Source organism: Oryza sativa, chromosome 4 (genome assembly GCF_034140825.1).
Source record: "Oryza sativa Japonica Group chromosome 4, ASM3414082v1".
Lineage (NCBI taxonomy): Eukaryota > Viridiplantae > Streptophyta > Magnoliopsida > Poales > Poaceae > Oryza > Oryza sativa.
In genome coordinates this window covers 23530153-23556126 of record NC_089038.1, presented here as the reverse complement: position 1 = coordinate 23556126, position 25974 = coordinate 23530153, and the positions used below count along the sequence as shown (strand labels likewise).

General features: G+C 38.0%; 2 protein-coding genes and 1 long non-coding RNA gene across 4 annotated transcripts; 2 read left to right on the top strand and 1 right to left on the bottom strand.

Annotated features, from left to right (window-relative positions):
• Nucleotides 1-820: 820 nt before the first annotated feature.
• LOC4336059 (cell number regulator 2) lies at nucleotides 821-2138 on the top strand. Its single transcript, XM_015779063.2, has 4 exons — nucleotides 821-1001; nucleotides 1085-1156; nucleotides 1280-1492; nucleotides 1628-2138. The coding sequence occupies exons 3-4, from the start codon at nucleotides 1306-1308 to the stop codon at nucleotides 1705-1707; spliced, it is 267 nt and encodes an 88-aa protein (XP_015634549.2). The 5' UTR covers nucleotides 821-1001; nucleotides 1085-1156; nucleotides 1280-1305; the 3' UTR covers nucleotides 1708-2138.
• A 2544-nt stretch (nucleotides 2139-4682) lies between these two features.
• Nucleotides 4683-16189, top strand: LOC4336058 (uncharacterized). Its single transcript, XR_010740732.1, has 5 exons — nucleotides 4683-5324; nucleotides 8109-8166; nucleotides 14955-15657; nucleotides 15734-15824; nucleotides 15896-16189. It is a non-coding gene; the product is annotated as an uncharacterized lncRNA (long non-coding RNA).
• On the bottom strand, nucleotides 13310-21645 carry LOC4336057 (MADS-box transcription factor 27-like). Of its 2 annotated transcripts, XM_015780820.3 has the most exons (8): nucleotides 21222-21645; nucleotides 20412-20490; nucleotides 14971-15032; nucleotides 14141-14240; nucleotides 14015-14056; nucleotides 13855-13938; nucleotides 13623-13777; nucleotides 13310-13535 (listed from the first exon to the last, which is right to left on the bottom strand). In XM_015780820.3, exons 1-8 carry the CDS (start codon nucleotides 21401-21403, stop codon nucleotides 13517-13519), a joined length of 723 nt encoding a protein of 240 aa, XP_015636306.1. In that variant the 5' UTR covers nucleotides 21404-21645; the 3' UTR covers nucleotides 13310-13516. The 2 variants fall into 2 exon arrangements, with proteins under 2 accessions (XP_015636306.1, XP_066165630.1); XM_066309533.1 differs by lacking the exons at nucleotides 13310-13535; nucleotides 13623-13777; nucleotides 13855-13938; nucleotides 14015-14056; nucleotides 14141-14240 and adding an exon at nucleotides 14309-14515 and having other exon boundaries at nucleotides 21222-21629.
• Between the last annotated feature and the right edge of the window lie 4329 nt (nucleotides 21646-25974).

Below are 25974 nucleotides of genomic sequence, written 5' to 3'. Positions count from 1 at the left end.
TTAACTTTTGTTTTTTTTAAAAAATTTTGTGGTGTACTATAGTAGGAAGAGAAGAAGGGGAGGAGGAAGGGGGAGGAGTGGGAGGAGGTATTGCCTATAGGGGGAGGGGGGGCTGATCTTATCGCTTGGATCGATCGCTGGCGATCGATCGCCCGTTAGGGCCCCTCGGCTCAGCCAAGGGCCTGGCGCCCCTGGCCTGTGCCCTGACGACCCTACCACAACATACCATGCCAGCCACAGTTCTTACTACGTTTAGGGGTTCAGAGCCCCCTCATGATTTTTAGCTGTATCTCCGTTCATCTCGATCGGTTGGTCAGCATACATCAGTATACACGTCTAGTCGATCGCCTACAGAAAAGCAAAAATCATGTAACTTTTGTGCGTGTAGTCACTTGATCTGGAGGTCTCATCGTTTGGCTTTTTTCGTAATAAGCCAAAACGGCTTATTAGAGAATACAAATGAATTTGTAGATAAAACTTTTATATATGTATTCTCGGTGACTTAAAAGCTAATACTGAAAAAAAAACTACGTTAAAAATATCTTAAAATCAATATCAAAATTAAGTTTAAAAATTTAAATTTTAGCTTTTTCTTTGATTTAATAGTCCATCTCATGGGAGCCTGGAATCTTTTGGATCGCACCGGCGAGGGGTGACCACCTAAGTATCTCCAATCGAACCTAGGACACATTCACACACGCTCGTGCAGACGCGTGACGTTCGCGCGTTGCGGCTTACACGGACGCGTACGTGAAAAACGAGTCCGTTGATTAACCACACCGTCCGTTGATAAACCACCCCCCCCCCCCCCCCCCCAATCACCTGATCGCCCACCGACGAGCGGTTCTTGCATTTCACCGAGCGCGTGCGCGCGGCAGCCAGTCACCCGCGGGAATCGATCGACGATCCATGGCCAGCGGCTACCCGGCGGGAGGCGAACAACCCTCCGGTCGCCTCGTGGTCCTCCGGCCTCTGCGACTGCTACGACGACGTCGGCGGCTGTAAGCTTCTTGAACTCATTACACTTGCTCACAATCTATCTCGATCGTTTTCCGGTGACTTCAATTTACGCCGCGGCATGCAGGCTGCCTGACCTTCTTCTGCCCGTGCGTCGCCTTCGGGAGGATCGCGGAGATCGTCGACCAGGGAGCCACATGTAAGCCTGCCGCCTCTGTCTGACGCACGCACGCACTGCAACTGATTAATTAAGTTTCATGGCCAACAACCTCTTCGATCGCTAAACAAACTGCATGCGTGGTTTGGCCATGATGAACTGAAGCGTGCTGCGCGAGAGGGACGCTGTATATGTTGCTGGCGATGGCGACGGGGTTCGCGTGCGCCTACTCCTGCTGCTACCGCTCCAGGCTGCACCAGCAGTACGGGCTCCAGGAGAAGCCCTGCGGCGACTGCTGCGTCCACTGGTGCTGCGGGCCCTGCGCCCTCTGCCAGGAGTACCGCGAGCTCAAGAGCCGCGGCTTCGACATGTCCCTCGGTATGTTAGAGAAGAGGGGGAATCGCGTCGATTTGTAGCGATCGAGCCACACTACGGGTCCACGGCGATGCCATGGTTCGTCGTCTTTGATCTGCAGATGAGATTGATTCGTTCGTCGGTTCGTGAATTTTTCAGGATGGCAGGGGAACATGGAGAGGATGGGGAAGGGCGTCGCGACTGCCCCGCCGCAGATGCACCCGGGGATGACTCGCTAGTGCGCGTCTGCGTCCGCGGGCATGTGGGCTTGCGTTGCGCCGATCAAGCTAGCGCGTGCGTAGGAAGCGTAGCAAGCAGTAGGCAGGGCATGCCTACGTGCAAGGTCGACGTCAAACTTGTTTTTAGCTTCTGCTATATTTCATCTTGTCGCGAGAGCCATGAGCTCTGATGTGTGCGTTTCCATTGGCAATATTGTGTCGTCATCGCCCTCGGCCGGGCACCCACCATGTGTTGTCTATATATATGTGCCTTTGCAACAGTGTCAGCCAGATTTGCGTGGGTGTAAAAATTGCAAAGAGGTTATGTCTTTCATCTGATGAGTAGTAGCAGTAGTATGATGCAGGCAATGTATTAAGACTACTGGATCAATATGTAGTATGTTTTATGATTTCAGTTAATAAGATGCTGGAGGCTTTTAGCGTGAGGCTTACTCTCGCGTGTGTACTCTCTCTGTTCTAAAATAGATGAAATTAATACACACATCATACTATAAATCTACACAGATATCATATCTTGTACTAGTTTTTTTAAAACATATCAAAATTTCATTGACCCGGCTTTGGTAGAAAGCCCAATAAACAACCAGAGTCTTATATAGATATAGAAGCAACAAAATACCTCACAAAAAAAAGAAGCAACAAAATAAAACAGAAACATAACGCCAACAAACAGCGCTGGAACTCATCAAAAGCAAGCACCATCCATCCTAGCGAAGATATCACACCCTAGATAGAGCTCGAAACACATAACAAAGAAGCCAAGTGCAAATTTCACAGCTAAACTACTGCAGGAAGGCAGCACGGCTTCAATTGGTTCAGTTTGGGAGATGGATTCTAATCTCTCGGGGAGACGTTCACCCGTTTCTTGCATGCCATCTAAATAATTATGAAAAAATTCCAAAAAAAATTATAAGATAGGTTAATATGTAATATATCATCTCACAAACTTGCAAGTTTAATTTCGACTTCTACAAGTTGTACCAAAAATAACAAATTAAACTCTAACTAGTATACGTATATTCACAGTCAAATTTGTTATTTTTATTACAACTTGTAGAAGTCGAATTTGAACTTATATGTTTGTGATATGATATATTACATATTAACCTATCATGTCAATTTTTTTGAAAATTTTGCATAACCATTTAGATGACATGTAAGAAACGGGTGAACGTTCACCCGAGTGTTTAAAACAGTTTCCAGTTCAGTTTGCCCATCAACAGCTCACACCGCCCTTTTCATGATTGCTTGATCTTTTTCCCTTAGCAGAATGCACCACCACTGAATAAAAGACAGAGATTTATAAAGTGATCTGTAAAGGGGACTTGACCAAAATATCTGAAAAAAACCGGTCATTCCTAGTTAACCAGAGCATCCAACACACATTCACCAAGCCCAGACAATCTCTAATGTTTACCGGATTACTTGTTAACCCCAAAGCATCTCTCACCACACACCAAGTAAACATTGCTAAAGGGCATTTAAACAAAATGTGATTAGTAGTTTCAATCTTGCCACAGAGCTTGAAGAACTCATCCCCTCCTTGCCATTTTCTTTTATTCAATCAATTGGACTGTACAAGGAAGTTTTTCTATGTCTGCCATATATAGAAAGCATTTAAATTTTAAAGGGATTTCACTCTTCCAAATATTCACCGTCTCAATATCCCTTACACCCCCAAAAGTAATCTCTCTATATATTAATCTAGTTGTGAGGGTCTTTTTGCTGTTATGAGGCCAGATCAACATATCTCTGTCCCCCTCTAGGACATAATCTTGTATCATATTTCTTAACACTTCCAGCTCAGCCTCCCCAACACTGTCCAGATTTCTTCTAAACTCCAAACTCCATATCCCCTCATCATACAAATCCTTCACAGTAGTATTTTGATGACAGCCGATTTCAAAAAGCTTTGGAAACAACACCTTTAGAGAAGACTGACCACACCAAACATCTGTCCAAAAATATACACCATCCCTTTATGAACTTCTTTCATTACTAATCTCTCCAACACCACTCTACACTCATGCAGTCTTTTCCAGAATTGAGATCCCCCTTTGAAGAACTATGAAAAAAAAGCCCTTGACATCTTTTACTAGTTTTGTTGTATGTTTTGGGATAGAGGAAGTAAATTATACGATGAGTTCGTAATTTCTATGGGTGAACATGTCTACATGAAGCCATCAACAATCTAGCTACTTGTACCATCCAAGCCCAATCAAATACTCTGATAAATTATGAAAGGCAAAACAAGGAAATTATCACTATTGGTGTTATAGTTGTGGTACCTGCATGACTTCATTTATTGGGATTTAAATTTTGATATCTAAATTTAGTTGTGTGCAGTTGGTGCAGAGCTGGGGAGTTATATTTCCTCTTACTATGAAAAAAAATTCAACGACAATATATACTTGGGCCCCTGAATTAATTATCTACCACAAATTCCTAGCTGCAGGTGGTACATTTTGAGTACTTGAAATTTGTTGATATGGTGAGCATTGCCTCTTCGATTAAGATGATTTTTAAATCACAGGAAATAGAAAAAAAAGTAGGAATAGAGTAGAAATGTATACAAAATAAATAATTGGCTCACATAGAATTATTTCGCATAGCAGCCCTATGTTTTTTTTCTTCGACATGAATAGTGCCTATTCATCATATTTTCAATAGTTTCCTGTGTGTACGCTCGAAACAGGCTTAAAATGCATAATCAAAAATTGGCAAGTTGCATTTTGCAAACAAAATAATATACGTACGGCGAAATGTTTAAAATGTCATCCAAAAACATCACCGTGCGCGTTGGTAGTTCCCGTTCCTCGACCATCTAACCCCTCTCTCTCTCTCTCCTGGACAGGTGTCGCCGCCAGTGAAGATCTCGCCCATCCACCTCCCCATCCGACGGCTCCCGATTTCCCGCACGCGCCCCCTTCGCGTCTTCGCGAGCCTTCTCGACAGGCAGAGCATGCAGGAGGCGCAGGCCCAACCCACGCGCCCACTTGCCGGCGATCGGCGGTGGCGGGTGGGCGGACGGTACACCTGTCGGGGTGCCCCGCAGCAGCGCCCCCCCTCTGAAAATGGCGCCGGGGGCGACGTGGCCGCCGGAGCGCCGCTCGTCCGCCGCATTTTTTATTACTCCCCCGGAAACCCCACCCCACTTGGCGTGGGGGCGCCTGCTTTGCTTTGGGGGTTATCTCTCTCTCTCTTCATCTACAAAGAGCACCACCACCACCACACGCTCCGTCGCATCCGACCAAATCCAGCGCAAAATCCATCATCGCCTCCCCCCCCTCGCGGCGGTCGTCGTCTTCGCGTCGTTCTCTCGGAGCCCCCCCTCGCTTAGATTGGATAGGATCGCGCCAATCGCGGTCTCGTCCTCCATGGCATCTGCCCCCCCCCCCCCTAGATTTCCGTAGGAGGTAGCTATCTAGCTTGCTGCCGCCCGTCGCATGACCACGACCCTCGGATCGTGGTGGCCGTTGGCTCCCCGATTAGCTTCTCCCATTGCCGCTCCTGTAGGCTGTAGCCCCAGCCGATATGCTTGCGTTGATTTTGATTCTGTGCCGCCTAGCGACCCGCCTCTCTTCATCTAGGGTTCAACCTTCGAGCCGGCTTCTCAGGTGAGACGTTCCACCGATTTTACAGCTTCTCCTCAGGCTCTCATATATATGTATTTTTTTTTGCATAGTTAAGTTGTTAATTGCTGATACTGAGTTAACTGAATGCCCCGAGCTGTGCGGTCGTTTTGGTGTGATTTGTGTGAAAAGTTTGATTAGTTTCGTTGTAGCATGAAATTACAAGCAGCTTATGCGTTTTGTTTCATGTACGGTTGTCAATGCCAGTGTTAATGTTAGCTTAGTTCTTTTCTTTCTTGATCAGGGAGTGCATTATTAATTGTTTTTTTAGAGTTGCACTGATACTAGAATTGCCATTACTTAGTTTTGTTTTGGGAGGATTTTGCTGCTTTTAACCGTGGTTAGGATAAGTGGATAACTCTTGTATTGGTCTCTAACGAGATTGCCTCTAGTACTTCTTTCTAGACTTTAGTGTCAGCGCCCTACATGTAGTCATGTACTGCACATCCACTCTGATATAATGAAAGCTTAAGTTTGAACTAATTTATAATTGTTTTGGCTTGTGAAGTGTGGTAACATATGTTTTCTAACTGAGGATGTATACACAGTTTATCTGATCTGTGTATATGTCGGATGTATGTGTTCATTATGCGTAACGGACATATGAGTATGCTAAAGTTATACTCTTGCATGCTGCTAAAGTTTAACACTCCCTTCTATATGACATAATATAGTACAATTCATTCAAGAGAATGTTTTATTCTGAAACTTCCTGGCTGTAGTTACATTTCTTCAGATGCATTTACTGAGTTTCAGTCTGCATGTTAGAATGTCTATTTGGTGGTTTTGTAGAACTCAAGAGTTTATGCAGTATATCTTATGGTAGTTTACTTTTGTTGATAGGCATGCAATAGTTTCATAGAGGTGCATGAATAAATAGTTAAAAATGCAAAATATTCTGCCAATGCTGGAGGTCAAATTGGCATGTGGGCTGACCATTTGAGAATTGATGAATTAATTCAGTAAAAATATAAAGCATATGGTTTTCATGCTTAGACTTGTTGCTTCATTATTATTTCCAAAATGTTTTCACTGTTGGAACTTGGAAAGGATTCCGTAACACTAATACCTTTCCAGTAATAAAAGAATGTGATGGATGGTAATTATGGTGAACAATTTGAAACATAACCAACAACTTTGTGAATTTTAGGTTGGATGTATGAGTGTGATGTGGGGATACTAGTAGTAGATTGTCTAAAAGATCTCTTTGCCGCATTTTTGTGTCACGTCCCAAGAGGTGATGACTGATGAGCCCAATCGCAATGCAACAATACCAATGTGAATACAGAATGGAGTTGAGAAGATAGAAGAGAAGCAAAGTATACAGAAATAACTCTATTTTATTTCATCTACTCTTTTGGACAAAGCAGTGCTCAGTTTTTGTATGGTCCTCATCTTAACACCTCAGATTATAACAACCACTAAATGGGCCTTGGCCCAAACATACTCCATTCTCAATAGCCCATTGCCAAAAGACTTTCATGTTCCTATCCCCACTGCTGTCAGCACAAGGAAACATTTAGTTTTTACAGACACGTTGAAAAATATTTTGTGCTCAAGGTTGTATTTTTGTGACTGTGTTATATATCAACCTTTTCTCCTTGCACAAATTGAGCTTAATGAAAATTTCATGGCAGATTGTTCTGCCATTAGCGCTATACTATTATTGGATTCTTTTTTGACATGAGCATGACACTAGTGTGATGGAGTCTGGTTAGTGTTAATACATGTCTCATCATATAAATATCATCCTTGCTATTGGCAGGATAATAAAACAAAAGAGATACTAAGTTGCATACCCAATGTGTTGTTTATCTGATGTCAAAGTTATCTTCACAGTTTTGGAGTTTGGACCAGCACTTGCATTATGCAGTTCTTGAAACAGAGCATTTGAGTTGACTAGTTTTTGTAGTGTCTGTTTGGTTGTGAACTCATGTCTTGCAACATGATCAGGCCTTCTATTTTTACAGCCCTGTATCATGATTGTCTTTTAATGTTTGATGGGCCAGTCAAATTAGTCACTAAATTATGAATATAGTTGTTTTGAGCATGTCCTACCAGTGCCAAATAGATTAGTTTTTTTTTTTTTTTGGGGGGGGGGGTGGGTTGACCTACTGGTACTATGGGGTGAATTTAGCTGAGAACAGCAGTTGATTCTTCATATCTCTGATTTTTAGTTTTTCTTTCTTCGCTGATATGAGCTTTTGTATGCTTTGATGAACACATTGTATGCCCTCTGCTTTTGAGCATTTACCACTTTACTAAAGTTTCTAATTCAGTGAAGAAATACTGAATATACAATTGTATTAACCAAGTTTCCCATACAAAACCTTTGCTAGTTCCATGCTATTTTCCTGATGATTATTATTATTCAGGACAGTTTGTACTTTGTAGTAGCACTGCACCGCTACTAGAAACACATGCAATGCAAAAGCTAGTTTGTAGAACAATTTGTATGGAAATAGTTTTCCATGCCATTTGAGCTACAACTGAAGGTTTCTAGTTCTGCATTTTGAGCAAACATCAACTTGTTTTTTACTGAAACATAAACTTGTTTTTAACACGAACTCTCGCGGTTCATAGTAAGGGAAAGGGGAAGGCTGCATTACTGCAACATTTAAATTTGTTAAGCAAATATTTGTGTAGTATGCCAATGAACTTTTTGTTGTATGTTTGCAATTTTTTTAACTGCCAATAGCACTAGCAACTAATTTCAAATATGACCCTTTTGATCCAGCTGACTAATTCTTCCTTTGCCTTCTCTGCTAGTTGCTGCAAGTGGAGGCGGCAAGCTAGAGACAGCAACTGCATATCTTGCAAGAAAATCGTAAGTCTTATTATTACTATCGCTAAATTATTTTGCTAGTGTAGTTAATCACCAAAACATTATCTTCTCTACCCCACACACTATTAAAACATGATTAATTCACTCCCTTTGACACTTGTCTCCTTGTAGATGCCATCATACTCTACTCACTCCGTCCCAAAATATAAGCATTTTTAGCTATGAATTTGGACAACCGTGTGTCCAGATTCATAGCCAAAAGTTATATTTTGGGACAGAGGTAGTATGTTAATATTATTATTGGAACTGTTCATGAATTTTACTTTATTTTTGAAATTTTCCATGTCTTTGCATGCATTATTTCATTTTCATATCTCGGGGGATTAGGCGCTCCCAACCTAGTGAAGTACACATTACATATTCCAAGAATTATTTGAAACAAGTTATGATGTAATTATCACCCAAGGTCTCGTGATTAGTATAAAATAGTTTTTCTGATATACATAACTAATAATCATTCTATCCGGTGGTACAAGTTAGTAACATGAAAGTGCATGGGTATTTAAGAGGCACAATTAGAGGTGTAAGGTCCAAGGTCTTGGGTCCTAGACAAAATTATTCTTTTGCTATAAACTTTCTGGACATATTACATTGATGTGCTTCTGATTATTTTGTGTGTATAAAGTTTTGCTAAAAGTACTATTTGCTACCCGACCCCTCTCTCCCCCCCCTCCCCCCTCCCCCTTTCGGAGAAGATGGCTTGGGGAGGTTACGAGCACTTGGCTCTGATACCAGCTCTTGCCCAGGCAGTGCTAGGGGTCTAGTCACCAGATATGAGGATAGGAATGCAGCATCTAGATGCAATGTTGGATGTGAGATTGGTATGTGGCAACTGGATGGTAATCCAGTTTGTTGATTTTCTTAAAAAATAATTATGCAAACATAAATGCAGTACATAAAGTAAAGACAAACTGTAAATACCATAACATGGTAGTTTTATATAGAATGGTCCATGTGTTCATTCATATACCTTGATAGGTTGAAGATAGATCCTTCTGAAGATTACACCAAGGACTTGGTACAACACGTTCATAATTATACATGTACAGGACTCTCACAAGGACTCTTACATAGACTCTCACACTTGACTTTCATAAGTCTTCTATTTAGGTTATAACTATACTACTAACACTTAGATGGAGTGGAGTGAAGTGTGATGGCTGGTGGAGAGGTGAGAGGAATGGTTGAGTGAGATGTGTTTTGGTTGTGTTGTGTTCCTGAGCCCCTTATATAGGACTTGGTGAAGAATCTTTATGATATATCCATTTGACTTTAAGGGGTTTTATGATGTCCCTTTAGATTTCACGGAGAGAATCTTTGGTGATGACGCTTTTGACCTTCAATAAAAGTATCATAATATCGCCTTTTGACTATAGGCATATCTTATCTTGAATAGTGTAGATTCCTTATCTTCAATAGTGTTTTTTGTCGGGGATGACAAGATCTTCATTCATTATCTTCACTGTATATCATGGGTGCCAATTGCATCATGTCAATTTTTGATGGCTCTGTTTTCTGATACCACTGAGCCAGGCTTCTGTAGTAAAATCTGGTTTAATTATACGTCCTGCTCCCTTGAAATATTCACAACTTTGGTTATAATATCTGCTAATAAAAATCCTTGTGATCTTGTTTTGGAAAACCAACTGATATTCATAATCTATGGTAATAGCTTCTTCAATTTCTGCAGCTTCAGAAAATAATCTCCAATTCTCATGATTTGCAATCATTGTATACATTTCTTCTTGTTCATCTGATAATTTGCTAGGACCGCCTTCTTGAAAATTAAATTGTTTATTCATGATATATATATATATATATATATATATATATATATATATATATATATATATATATATATATATATATATATATATATATATATATATATAGTGAATTGCTGGACGAGCATGTGGTGTGAATTTAGGTGGTATGGAGGAGAAGATAATCCTGTATCTTCCATTTCTAAGTCTTCTACAGACATCTTTTACAGCGCTTCCTAAATCAAATTGAAGAATCCGATCTAGTGTTGCATAGATAGAATTGACAAGACCATGATCTATAATGGTTTGGAGAGATATTTCATCATGGTTGTATGTGGGTAAGTTTCGGAATCTTTGGAGATTTATTTCGGCTTTGAGAACCATGAATCTATAGGATGGGTCAGAGATTACCTGATGATCATCTAACCTTAAGATAGGAAGCATGTATATGATTACTTGTATGGCTGGGTTTCTTTCTCTGCCTTATAAGAGATGAAAGAAATAATCTTGAAATATTTTCATTTGTCTCTCTTTAAACTTTTGCCAAACAAGGTCGAGGATGTCTTGCCCAAAGCAAGATAAAATTTGCTCTGTCTTGAAGCTCAATCTGGGTTGGAGATATTCATATGCGGTACTCATGGGATTTTGGCCTTTAAGTTTCTTTTGGTAAGAATCTTTGTAGGCACACGGTCTACATGGTGCTATTGGCTGGGTCCGAAGTATATATTGTGGAAGGAGGGAATTGGGATGATTATGCAATATATATGGTGTTTGGGCAAGAGCTGGTATCAAAGGCAAGAGCAACTTTTTGTGACAAGTCAACAAGCACGATCGCAGCACCTAAACGCCTTGCGGTGATATGGAGTCGCCAACCACCCGAGACCTGACGAAAACGGAGTCTAACTCAGACTCTACCGGTCAGACCGGCCACATGCCACCGGTCTGACCGGCTCTCCGGCGGCGGTCTGACCGGCCCACATATGGCGGTCAGACCGGCCCTTTCTGGAGGAAACCGGCAGAGCCCCAAACTTTCGCAATTTTTCCTATTTCGACCCTAGGTGCCAAATTTGGGTGTAAACAACAACCAAGATGAAATATCTTTCCAAACCTCTCCAAACCATTATAGATCGTGGTCTTGTCAATTCTATCTATGCAACACTAGATCAGATTCTTCAATCTGATTTAGGAACGTTGTAAAAGATGTCTGTAGAAGACTTATACGGTGAAGATAATGAATGAAGATCTTGTTATCCTCGACAAAAAACACTATTGAAGATAAGGAATCTACACTATTCAAGATAAGATATGCCTATAGTCAAAAGGCGATATTATGATACTTTTATTGAAGGTCAAAAGCGTCATCACCAAAGATTCTCTCCGTGAAGTCTAAAGGGATAATCATAAAACCCCTTAAAGTCAAATGGAGATATCATAAAGATTCTTCACCGAGTCCTATATAAGGGGCTCAGGAACACAACCACAACACATCTCACTCAACCATTCCTCTTCACCTCTCCACCAGCCATCACACTTCACTCCATCTAAGTGTTAGTAGATAGTTATAGTTATAACCTAAATAAAAGACTTATGAAATTCTAAGTGTGAGAGTCTATGTAAGAGTCCTTGTGAGAGTCATGTACCTGTATAATTACGAACGTGTTGTACCAAGTCCTTGGTGTAATCTTCAGAAGGATCTACCTTCAACCTATCAAGGTATATGAATGAACACATGGACCGTTCTATATAAAACTACTATGTTCTAAGTATCTAATTTACATTATGTCTTGTACATAATTGGTATTTACCGTTTGTCTTTACTTTCTATACTGCATTTATGTTTGCATAGAACTTTAAAAATTCAACAAACTGGATTACCATCCATTATGTTCTAAGTATCTAACATTCTTTTCTCTACCCCACACACTATTAAAACTTGATTAATTCACTCCCTTTGACACTTGTCTCCTTGTAGATGCCATCATACTCTACTCCCTCCGTCCCAAAATATAAGCATTTTTAGCTATGAATCTGGACAACTGTGTGTCCAGATTCATAGCCAAAAGTTATATTTTGGGATGGAGGTAGTATGTTAATATTATTATTGGAACTGTTCATGAATGTTACTTTATTTTTGAAATTTTCCATGTCTTTGCATGCATTATTTCATTTTCATATCTCGGGGGATTAGGCGCTCCCAACCTAGTGAAGTACACATTACAAATTCCAAGAATTATTTGAAACAAGTTATGATGTAATTATTACCCAAGGTCTCGTGCCTAGTATAAAATAGTTTTTCTGATATACATAACTAATAATCATTCTATCCGGTGGTATAAGTTAGTAACATGAAAGTGCATGGGTATTTAAGAGGCACAATTAGAGGTGTAAGGTCCAAGTTCTTGGGTCCTGGACAAAATGATTCTTTCGCTATAAACTTTCTGGACATATTACATTGATGTGCTTCTGATTATTTTATGTGTATAAAGTTTTGCTAAAGGTACTATTTGCGAGCATTTCTTAGAACAGTAAGAAAAGTTTTAATGAGCACATGTGTCTAAAATTATTAAGAAAGATTGAACGCTGATACCCAGTGGCGAAGCCAGGATCTAAGTATGAGGGGGCCCAGCTTTATAAGTGATTAAGATTATAAAAAAAATAGCGTAGAAAAGTTTATGCTAATCTAAATGTTCCCCATAGGTAATATACCGTATCAGTATAAAAAAACACACGACAATTTAAAACACAGGCAGGTTAATTTAGCCTTATGAGCAGACAGATTATAAGCAGTGATTGTACCATTCAAGCTAAAAGTGTAGGTAAACAGGAAAAAAATAAACAAAAAATAAGAACTAGATTATGGCAAAAAGAGCAACAAACTATCCATCTGTTACAAGTATTAACTAATATTTTAGAAATTTAAAATTTCAATGTTAGCCACCTAGTGATGTAAATAATACAAATGATTAGTACATATTACTCGGTATTCTAAAAGGAAAAGGAAATAGATGGTGTTGTGTGCCTACAAGGCTAGAGTAAAGACCTTATCGCTCTTGCTAAACATACATACGTGCAAGCACAGTGCCTAGCTAATCCATCAGCAGAATAGAAGGGTGGAGGGGGTGGGAAGAGGCCAGGCCCCTCCGCCCCCTGGCGTCGCTCTTGCTGATACTTTTCTTGTTCTGGTACATCTGCACAGATAAATTATAATGCCTTTTCATCTCTTCTGTCTGCTTATGGCTTTTTAAGATAAAACAGAGCATTGATCTTGCATGCTCTACACTTCGCGCACTGTTTGTTTTTGCCAATAAGTTTGCACACATGTAGCTGTCATTTGGGTAAACAAACTTGCAGATAGTGCCAAATAGTCATAAGAAAATAATTTTCATGGGCTCTTCAGATAATACATTTTTATTCGAATAGATTTTACAGTATCAGATATTAATCATCCAAGCATGCAAACTGTGTCTTGTTATGTGTTAGCTTCTTTATGACCAATACATTTTAAGAGCTCTGAACTGTAGCCCTTAAGAATAGTGAAAATATAGGCAACACTTCCACACCATAAATTGTCATGGATGCAATTGGAGCCTGCAATAATTTCATTAAGTTATAATTGATGTTTCACTAAAGAACTGAGAATGGATAGATGGATCATGTGCAGAAAATCTGAGTTACCCTAGTTTAGGAGGTGTGGTTTGCTCAGCATCATTTTGTTGGCTTGGGGGATTGAGTTCAAGACGAGCAGGAGTGTTGGCTTCCTCGATAACCGCAAAGTTGTATGGAGTTGTTGAATCTCGATTCGCTTCATTTTCTGCCCCTGTCTCATAGAGCTGAGGAGAGAGATTAGCTGTCATCATATAATGAAGCGTATATCCTGTGAAATCATCTATCTGCATTTATCAAGTACCTTCTTGTACAGCTCAGCATTTTCTTGGCGAATCAGGTTGACCTTTCTGTACAGTTCCATGTTTTCTTGGTGGATGAGACTTCCCTGCAAATAAGCCAGCAATAGAGTTAGCTTACTAGCTGATTCAAAGATTTAGCAATTGTACATGATGTTGTAGAACCTTTCGATTCAGTTCGTGGATTTCATCAATCATGAGCTGGTCCTGAAAACAACAATATTGATCTTAAGTTAATCCATTATATAATCAATCAGGTGCCCAACAAAAAAATATGGTTAGTAGGTTGACCTTTTTTGTCCGGATGCAGCGTATGCTCATTTCTAGCTGATTTTCTAGAGTTTGCAGTTCCTTGACACCCAATCCAGAAAGATCTTGCCCCATCAACTGCCTGCCATCAACCAATGGATGTTATAGTGTTGTTCTGATGATATACAGAGTGAATATTGACACTTAATTTTAGCTGATCAACAGACAGCTGTTAATTGATAATAAAAATAATTTGTACCTTTCTAGTTTAGGTATTGTAAATTAGGCCTGAAGGACAAAATGGAGTGTTTGAACAATAATTTACCAGGCAGAAAGCACAGGTGAAGAAAATGTGATATTCACTCTCCTTTGTAAATTTGGTCTGTCCGCCTTTGATGGGTGCTCAGTTCTGTTTTTCTTTTAGAGATAACCGGAAATGCATAAAAATCGAATGGCTGAAGGTATATATTTCTTACTTTTAAATGATATAGAAAATTCACGTGCCTTCTTCATTTCTTTTGTTTGTGAAGGTTAAACAATGCATTATCTATAGGAAATTTGGAATCAGCATATATCACTTTCATACTCTGTTTTTTCTTCTTTTTTCTAAGTATCATATACCCAAGCACTAGGTGCTTGTTTTTATGATCTGGTACTAGTTTATATTTACTATACAATCAGGTGCTGGAAGTATTATTGTCGCTAGCAGTTGCTGGATTCATGAGCAAGTCCCCACAAAAAAAAAAAGTTCATCATCAAGGGTTCATGATGCATGTATTTCATAGTAGTAGATATATGATGGTTTATGTTTTTCTATCTTGAGGAATTTTCTGATGGAACATTGAAAAACTTGCAGGGTTTTATGGCCATACCGATGATTTTCTTGCAAGCTGTGCAGTTGTTGTCTCAAGCTTGCTGCCTCCCTTTGCCAGAACTATTGGATATGAAAACAGAGTCAAGAAATGCAGAATCCAGGTTTGCCAAAAGCAGCAATATAAATATGTTGTGTATACCCATAGAAACATGCTGGGTTATCAACTCACTAGTTTTTTTTTAAAAAAAAGGAAACTCAATTACATTAGACAAGAAGACTATTTGAACTGAGGAAGTTATTGTGTATGGTAAAAGAAGTAACAAGAGGCAAACAAAGAAATTTGTTGTAAACAAATAAGGGAAGTAGTATTATCTTTCCAGTTTGAAGACAGTTTTTTTTTCCAGATAAGACGATGAGCTACCAACTCTATTGAATTTGGTACTCCATTATCAGTCCTCGTTTTGCGGGGTGTTACCCCCTATTGTAAAAAGCTTGTTTGTCTAAGCAAAATGCTTCCAAGTCCCACCAAAGCTAGATTAACTACAAAGTATCTGCAGAGTGCACAAGTCAGGTAAAAAACTTGTTTGTCTAAGCAAAATGCTTCCAAGTCCCACCAAGCTAGATTAACTACAAAGTATCTGCAGAGTGCACAAGTCAGATAAAAAACTTGTTTGTCTAAACAAAATGCTCCCAAGTCCCACCAAGCTAGATTAACTACAAAGTATCTGCAGAGTGCACAAGTCAGGTAAGTGATGATTATATCATCCTGGTACAAGCTTTATTGCGGTGAAAGATAAGCAGTTAGTCTGAAATCTGTACAGATCTGTCAGCTGTTACCGAAGCAAAAGGTTCAATGTGAACTTAAAGATGCAGTACTGATCCTTTTAAGAGGATTTAACACAGATTTAACAGGTACGTGCCCCTTGTGATTCTTTGTTAGTTTTCTTGTTATAATGATGTTTTTATCCTCTGAATTCAAGCAGGGTGTTCTGTATGCGAGCTGTGATGGGATGGTTCTCTTCAGAAGCATTTTATTTTAACTAAATTCAGAAGCATTTCGATGGCATGAGGACTGTTCGATTGACAATTTGTATGTACATTTCCACCGTTTACGCAGCTTAGGAATTGGACCATAATTAGTTGTGTACCTGCAAGTTTTGTATACGAATTATCCTGAAGGGTGTTCGGTGGATTGAATATTGCCCTTTTGGTTGTTTTGCGCATCGTGGATGCGGCTGCTCTACATTTTTCTTATAGGAAATCAGCTTCTGATAAAAGGGATTATTATCTGTGTGATCTACTGATCGATATTTTACCCCTCTAGCTGAGTTTATTAAGCCAATTGATTATCGAGTGGGATCCTCTCAACGACACATGAGCATGAGCATCCGGCTGTTTGTTGATTAAGGCCCTCTTTTGTTTATGTTTAAACCTAAATAAATAGATATTTTTTCGTTTGTATTTTTTAAGGTCATAAGTCACTCTATGTTAAGCTAAAAGCTAGGTTACAGTAGCTTTTCTGGTCTATGTGAAGCTAACAGTCTACTACTTAAGGTTTAAAAAACAGCGGCTTAAACAATAAAAATATTCAAAAGAACCAAAGCGAGAGGGCTTAAATGGTTCAGCCGTACTTTAACGGAAAATTTTTTGGAAAGACAAAATGGCAAAGTTGATTGTCACCCATTATTATCCAATTTCGACGTTTGGACAAATCCTCAAATTTTAAATGATAAAAAGTACTCCCTCCGTATTTTAAACGACACCGTTGACTTTTCGACCAATGTTTGACCATTTATTTTATTCAAAACTTTTATGTAAATATGAAAATATTTATGTCATGCTTAAAGAACATTTGATAACGAATCAGGTCATAATAAAATAAATGATAATTACATAAATTTTTTAAATAAGACGAATGATTAAACGTTGAACAAAACGTCAATGGCGTCATACATTAAAATATGGAGGTAGTAATTTAGAAGGTAAGATATTCCTTTACATGTGTGGTAGTTTTTATGGCTTGGGGACTGGGGACCAAGATCTGGTGTGGTTGCTAGTATAACTACAACTTAGCAGTTGCATTAGCAATGCATGATGAGAAATCTAGGTTTACACAAATGTTCTTTAATACATAATCTAGATCATCGAATCAAAATCTGGGGTTGCGAATCTGCCCTAGACTGCTTCGATCCTTATTGCACAGTTGCAGTAAGCATATAATCTCCATGCGGGGACAAGAAAGTCGATTAAGGTAATCAATGCTAGTCTTTGAGGAAGGCAACATAGGGTAATTCTAGTTGCTAATAGCTGCGTTCGCGACAATGATTTGTTGGGGTTTACACCCTCTACCATAATGACACTACCATTATAGACATTGATATGTGTAACACTAAGAAAGCGGAACTCACATATAAGTGACCGTAATGGTATAGTGATATTATGGTAGAGGATCCTCACCCGATTTGTTGTCCTCTTTATTTCCCTTTTTTTAAGAAAGATGACGTGTGTGACTTGTTAGTTGTAAGATAGATTCACTTGTTTTAGGCGGGATTATTTCTCACACTACAGCAAAAGAGGGGGAGCAAACACCTGATTTTGGTAACCTTGGTAAAGACTAGAAATGTTTCTATTTTCTCTCAAAATGAAAGATAGCGAAAGTGGTGATTTGGCAAACCCAATTCAATGGCACAAGGGCTTTCGCCATTGTGAAAAGGTGAGCTCTCAGAAGATTTTGGGGTGTAGGTGGATGCATATAAATGGATGAGGTTGTTTATTTTGAAGTTATTGGCTACCATCTTTGTTGCTGTAGAGACTAGGTTTTATTCTATTGTTAAAAAAAACTTGATTCAAGTGTAATCAACTAAGAGTTGAGAAGGCCAATACATATTTATTCCTTACCATTGTCAATGTACATTTACTATGCAAAAAACCACATCACTAACATTTAAAACAAGAGAAATTATATGTTTCGTTATTGACAAACTACCGATTTTAAAAGTTGCCATTAGAAAGCTCGAGCTCTAGAAAAATATCATCGTACAAGTGTTTTTTTTCTCGTTTTGTCACTGCCATTAGGTTTCCATCCATAAACCTCCATTAAGTCTTTAGAAAACCAATTTGCCCCTAGAATTTGATAAAAACTGTATGAAAAAAATGTTTGCACACTTAATGGAGATCTTTTTATGAGCAGAATGGTCCTTTTAGAAGAATGCAGGTCTATGGATGGAAACCTAGTGGCGATGATAAAAAGGGACAGAAATGCTTGTACCAAGGTATTTTGTATTTCGTAGAACTCACGTTCGTCGATGCCAATTTATAGGACATGTCGCTTGTCAATCGTAAAACGTAGAATTTCTCTTACAACAAACAATGCTTACTTTTTTCATCACAAATGTAGTTAGTAATAAAAGTTGTAAGCCTTGTTATTCCTTGGGTTTATCCCGAGAAAACTCACAAATAAATTACTAAGTCTGAGTTGAGCTACTAGCTATAGTTTTTTTTTTTGGAAAAAAAAAAGGGTTGGCTTACTAACTAGTGTCAACATCATTGAGTCACGGTGATGAGAATGCAATATGTTCTGCAAGCTATGCTACCTTCATATAGCATGCCTCTACCCATTACATGCCTATGTCATAATTTTGCACCTATGAAGGGATGAGCTAGATATACTTAAGTTGGCACTACTTCTTAAGATAACTCCTTATATACCATCCAAAGCTACCTTATATCCCAATAGGGCAAAACCAATGGTAGAATTTGCTTGCACGGTAGGCATTGTTAGGTCTATCAACTAAGGAAACATTTCGCTTATTGGAAGGTTGGTTGAAGAGTAAGGACAGAGGAGACACCACTACAACATAAAAGCTCATCGTGGATAGGCTATCAAGAACTATTTGAAATTCCTCTTATATGAATATAGAGATGCTTGGTTACCATGTCCATCTACATTTGTTGATACCAAGCTAAAGATTGTCTTTGGTGAGAGTATTCGGTACTTATAAGGTTCATCATCACTATATATAGTTAATGTTAATTCTCTCTTCTCTCCTGAAGCCACATCATCCTAGTTATTTGTAGCCTTTGGATCATTCATCTACGATGTAAATTGTCTATGTTCTCTAGGTATACACACATCTAATTTATTTCTAGCATTTTTAATACACCATCTCAATTATTTGTACCCTTTGATCTCATATGAAGATACATTATCTTAATATTTTTAGCATGATATATAATATATAAATGATATTTACTTATATGATGTCCAATCATTTAAAATAAAGCAAATCTAATTTGCATCTCATGTTTACTTATCTCATACATTTTTTCCGCGGCAACACGCATGGGGGTTCCCCTCTAGTATACCTAATAAACACGACCATTGTTTTTGTATATGCATACATGCATGCAGATCACGCGAATTATAACGTAGAGGATGAAGCAATGTGCTTACATGCAATAATGGTGAAAAGGTGTCACTAATGGACCAAAATGGGAATGCATCCTGCTAAGTGCTAGCTAAATAGGCAATAGCTCCGATAACAAAGTTACTGCAATGTACACATGCAGTAGGTAGTTTTTTTTTTCCTGGCCTGTTTAAATTAAAAGCCTAGCTAATTAAAGCCATTTTCCTGTACTTTGTGCCTTAGTTTTGCTACGTATAACTACAAATATAAACTTGCCTAACTGATGCACAGTAAAATTAGAGAACCTTGATTGTGTTTTCTTTTAAGATAATTGAAGTGAACACTCCCGCTCTACGTATAACTACAAATATAAACTTGCCTAATTATCTCTTATTACATAATTCACTCAAAACAACGGAGATTTTAACTGAAAAACTCTGATGTGTCCTTACTCGAAAATAATTTCTTGGTAACAGTTGAGATGATGTAGACGAAGGAAAATAAAGGATGTTGTCAACACGATGAAAATATTGAACATTTATAAGTTTGTGCATGTTTGAAATATCAAACAGTATTAGTGGGAAAATTAATTATGCATATCATAGACGGTCAGATATCGGGAAACTATCCTTCAGACATACTGTCGCAGAAATTTGTGAATTCTGAATAAACAGCACTGACAAATTTATCTCCACCGGAAACCAAATTAATCAGGCTTTCATCTGTGCGATGATCAAATTTATCTTGTTCAATTACGCTTGAAAAGAGATAAATAGTATTCCGGCAGGGGGTGTAGTGCATGTGCATATGTCCAACCAAAACACTGGAACTAACCCAAATGAATAGATGATGTCAAAGGATTATTTCGATCTCTGTTCTTATTTTTAGTTAAGTACTGCATTAATTAGAACAACTTGCTAGCTCCTGCATGCTTTTTTTATTAATCTCTGTTGAGTTAATTTCTCTCAGGTTAGAGTTTAGAAAGGTTAGTTCTCTGTTATATATATGAAGACGCTACAAAACTCCTAAACAACACAAATGACAGAGATCGGCAGAAGAAGAAATATGTTTAGTTGCAGTCATCAAGGCATACCTTCAGCTCCGAGTTGGGGTTTGCGACGTGCTGCTGCTCCTCCTTAGCTCGCCCATATCGATCAATCACTGACTTCATGCTGCACAAAACGAATGGCCGGCACAACTCTTACTAAGATTATTTTTGTAATCTGAAAGCACATGCATGCGTGTGCTAGCTTTTGAGTGTAAGAGTACGGCAAAAAGGGTAAATTAACAATTATATGAAGTGAGCAGAAATCATACGTATAAGTGTACAGTTATCACACAATTTTATTCCAAGAGTGCTAGATCAATTATTGCTTCACTGCAAAGCATAGTTGACATATTTATTCCTTCGAAAAATATGCATGACAAAATAGTAAACACACAACTGACATATGGCCATACATAGGGGGACCCTAGCTAGAAGAAGGTTAAAAACAAAGATGAACAACTAGTAGTTAATCTGAGACTAACAGGAAATTGAAGAACCTGACACATGCATTAGTTCTTAAACACTTATGGCCGATGTATATGTATACATATGACAGGGAATAATAGGTGCAAAGATGCAAAAAAAAAATATATATAAAATTTTCACGATAACCTTTTGTACTACTGAAGCTGTCAAAGGTAAAACTCATTCATAAGATTCTAATCTTTCATGGAGAGAAAAAAAAACCGTAGAAACGGAGAACAATAATAAGAAGAAAGATGCCAACCAAATAAAGTGTTTACGCATGGAGAGTTGAAGACGATCGAGGAAAACATGCTAATAATCATAAGCCAAAGCAAGAACGGAATCTATAGAAAAGCTAATAAGCTAGGGCCGGAGGGAGAAGCCATTGACCTGGTGCTGGCATACTCGTAGAGGCGGCCGGTGCTGGAGAAGATGACGAGGCCGACCTCGGCGTCGCACAGGATGGCCAGCTCCTTGGCCTTCTTGAAGATCCCGTTGCGCCGCTTCGAGAACGTCACCTGCCGGCTCGTCGAGTTGTCGATCCGCCGGATCACTATCTTGCCCCTCCCCATCGATCGATCGATCGATCTCAGCTGGATTGTCGCCGCTCAGGCGAGAGCACAGATAGAAATGGACAGAAAGAGAGAGAGAGAGAGAGAGAAAGAGAGGAGGAGATCTAGCTAGCAGGGAGCTCTTGAAGGAGAAAGCTCCCAGGTTTCCCAGAAGAGGGGGTTGAATTATTGGAGGGGGGGGGAGAAGAGAGGAAGAGGAGGAATGGAAATGGAGGGGTCTTTTGTTGGTGCCTTTGCAAGTTGGCTTTCCTTTAATTGCTTCCTTCCTTTATTTAGTTAGGAGGGGAGAGATATCCCCCCATTGGCTAGGATCACAAGGTGGGTTATTTTAACTGTGAATGCTAAATAAATGGCTGCAATTAAGAGGCCAGGGCAAGGCCAGGCACAGGTAGCTAGCTTCTAGAAATTGTGCAGTGCCTGGAATTGGTCGCACTACTGAGGAAAGTTAAAGGGGATGCTAAGGTTGTGCATCCATAGTTGTGCTACTAATTAATCCATGTTTGGTCTCTTAATATTTTTTATTCATGAAGAACTGATATATATACTTTCTATAAAATATATATGCCATTACTCATCTTTATATTTTTCTAGCAATTTTTAGAATTTTGTATTAATTTGCACCAACGTTACTTCAAAGTTTCAATCATTTGCCATGATTTATATATTAGACATATATAGAGACATACTGAAAAAAATAATCACATGCCTAGTTCATTAATTTCACATTGAATTTTTTTCCTCTACTTTTTTTTTTGCATATATATAATACTGCATTTGTCCCAAAATATAATGATGTCAAAAGTTGCTATATTTTGGAACAAATGTACTATATACAAACTGAATACTCTAATTTAATTTAATCTTACTCAACCATAAAAATTGCCAGCTAAAATTACCTACACCACTAGAATGTCATCGATTACGGGTGGTTTAAATCTTTTACTAGCATTAGAGAAGGTTTGATTAACCGCCTTTGGAAAAGAGTAAGTGAGATAAAGAGGGCCATCACTGCCTCACAAAACCGTCTTGAAAACTGCTGCAGCTATAGTTTGAAACTAATAGATCAGAACAATGTTCTCCATACGGTTCTAATTAAGTCGAGAACAATTAACCATGATAGGTGTAACAAGTGCGTCAAAGAGAAATGGCTAACCTTTTATAGTGGCTATGGATTGAGCTCATTCGATTTCCATAACATAGCAAGGTTTATCATCTACCTACCAAAATAGTTTCAACTAGAAAAAGACTTGTAGGAGGAGAAAAGAAAATAATGTCATTTCGAGTAAAGTGACCCAATTTTAATAACCCTGATGATAATTAAAGTGATCCAAAGATAGATTTCAATTTGCAGTGATGATAGCTGCTGCCTGAGCAATCTCTACTATGGCTGGATGCATGCTGTCATCATTTTTCCATGGACAATTTAAAACATAAAGCCTACTACTCTCTCTGTATTTTAATGTATAACGCCGTTGACTCTTTGATCAACGTTTGACCATTCGTCTTATTTAATTTTTTTGTGCAAATATAAAAATATTTATGTCATGTTTAAAGAACATTTGATGATAAATCAAGTCATAATAAAATAAATGATAATTACATTTTTTTTAATAAGACGAAAGGTCAAACATTTATTAAAAAGTCAAAGGCGTCATACATTAAAATACGGAAGAAGTACAATGTAAAATTCTTTACATGTACTCCATCCGTACTTGTAAAGGAAGTCGTTTTGGACAGCGACACGGTCTCCAAAACACAACTTTGACTTCTTGTTTCTATAAAAATATTTATTGAAAGTGATATATATGTATACTTTTATGAAATTATTTTTTAAGACAAATCTATTCATATAATTTTTATATTTTTAAACTCAACAACTTGAGAGTTATTTCTGATTTATATTTCCAAGACTTGACTTAAACATTATCATAAACGACTTTCTTTATGAGTAGTGAAGGAATACATGCATGTTCATCCATGCACTTTTGTACATCTAAATGTAGAACTTCATCTCCTTAATTAGCTGGTGAGGTCAGGCATCTCTATCATAGCTAATGAGGTGGTCACACAAACCTCGGCATCTCTCCCTAATTAAGCTCCGTTTCGTCTTAAACAACGTTGGAGTACTAGAGTAGTATAGTAGTACTAGAGTACGCCAAGCTGAAAATTTTAATTAATCGATACTAAAATTGAGACGTGCATCTCGTAACAATTGTCGCGCTGATCACATGGGAGCCTAATATAATGCACGCCCATGAGAGGGCCACCATGGCCCATCCAATGAGAGCTAGCTAGCTAGCTCTTAATTACTTGGTGGTTTAGTTGCTTCGAGTTTCGCTGAAGAAAGGCAACAACCTGTGTCACGGTGTGTGGTTAATTAGTGTAGTTTATTGTTCTAAATCGAGCAAAACGACAGAGTGCGTGACCAACGATCCTCTTAATTCCGACCTCAAGAGATTAATTAGTCCTGTTTAATTTGCCCCATAAGCTAAACGTAATTAGAGCAGGTACAATAGCAGGCTATAAGCCAGCTGCAAACATATTTTAAGAAGATAAATAAGGAGAGAGAAGAGCAGCGGGCTACAGATTTGTAATCAGCTGTAGCACGGACTCTAAGACGCGGTGTGTGTATGATAGGTGGGACTAGATATTTATAGTGTAGTATGTAACTATTGTATGAATGAGCTATTAGATTGGCTATATATGAATTGGAGCTAGTAGTTGGCTATACTATTAAACTTGCTCTTAAGCTATCAAGCTATACCTCATGTGACTAGATAGCCAATTGATTGGCTGAGACGGCTACTACCCTACTACTAATAATTAATGATAGGTGTATATATATTAGATGAATCAAGTGTATATATATATATATACATATATATATATATATAGATAGAACTATGTATAGATTAATTTGTACAGATTGATAAGATCTATGGACTGCATGTTTCGGAGTTCAGCTAGCTGTAGAGATCGTGCAGGGTTTCTGAATAGGGAAAGATGGAAATTAGTGACATCGATCCGCCATTAAGTGGAGGATTAACTATAGCAAGTTGATGCCTTTTGAATTCTTACGTACGTACCGCGCACCTTCTTACAAGAGAACCACACTATACTAACACTCCTTTTTGGATCTTCTAGCTCGTAGTCGTAGACATATGCAGCTTTTCTAGAATCTACATCTCACTCAAACAGTAGAAAAATAAATTCGAAATCAAAATGGAAATCTAGATTTTCCATATTCTCACTATGGCTGTGTTTAGATCCTAAGTTTGATCCAAACTTCAGTCTTTTTCCATCACATCAACCTGTCATAGACACATAACTTTTCAATCAAATCATCTCTAATTTCAACCAAAATCTAAACTTTACGCTGAACTAAACACAGCCTATAACTGCACCTCAAAATTTCGAGTTCCACCGAATAGGGCCTAAGTATATCTCAAAATAATAGCAATAATATGTCCCACATTAAGTTTCTGAATTTCCTTAATTTCTGTAAGAATATTCCCTGCTAATCAGGTCTTCTATGAGCTTTTTTAATTATTCTTGAACTTGTTTTATTATCATGGTCAACAACTTACATGCTAGGATCCTTTTTTTATACATCATGCTAGGAACTTGTTCGTCATGTAATGCCAGTTGCTAAAAGTCAAGATATAGGTGATAAAACCATTATACACACGCCCTAGCTAGGTATTCCTCCGGTCATAATGTTGTCTTCAATTATGTGTATATATATGTAGCTAATCCGCGTTAACCTTAACCATATGTAGTTACTACTCTATCGAAAATGTAGGTTTTGGGTATATATATATATATATATATATATATATATATATATATATATATATATATATATATATATATATATATATATATATATATATATATATATATATATATATATATATATATATATATATATATGAAAATAAATAATATAGTCACATTTATCATAACGATATATATTTTTAATAATACTACACTTATACCACTCTCTTTTTCATTTATGCAAGAGAATTAGAATATTAGATCATCAAAGTCATTCCATATGTATATTGGCTTTTAGAAATAAAATACATAAGCTTTTTTATGAGGGTAGGTACCACTCTCATCTCTAAACTCGAAATTAAGCTACCATGAGGCAGTGTTAAGAAAGGATAGATGCTCTCTCCCTCCGTTCCAAAATATCTTATTTTAAGAGTAAATTGCATTGGTGGTACATAAACTTGTTAGTTGGGTGCAATTTAGTATATAAACTTGTAAAATGCTTGTTTCAGTACACGAACTTGTCTAGTTCGTGCAAACGAGGATAAAAATAACTTGGCAATGTTAATTTTACGAAGCTGATGTTGATTAGGATATGACGTGCATACGTGTAGTAAGTATACATAAGACATGCAATATTTATAAATTTGGTCTCTAATTTTATCTTTTATCATGGAAAAGATGAATTTGGTATATTTCTAACCCTTATACCATTGCTCGGTTTTTTAATCTTTTTCTACTATCGCTATATCCTACTCTATTTTTTATTGAAGCTTTTTTATTGAAGAGGTGTATTT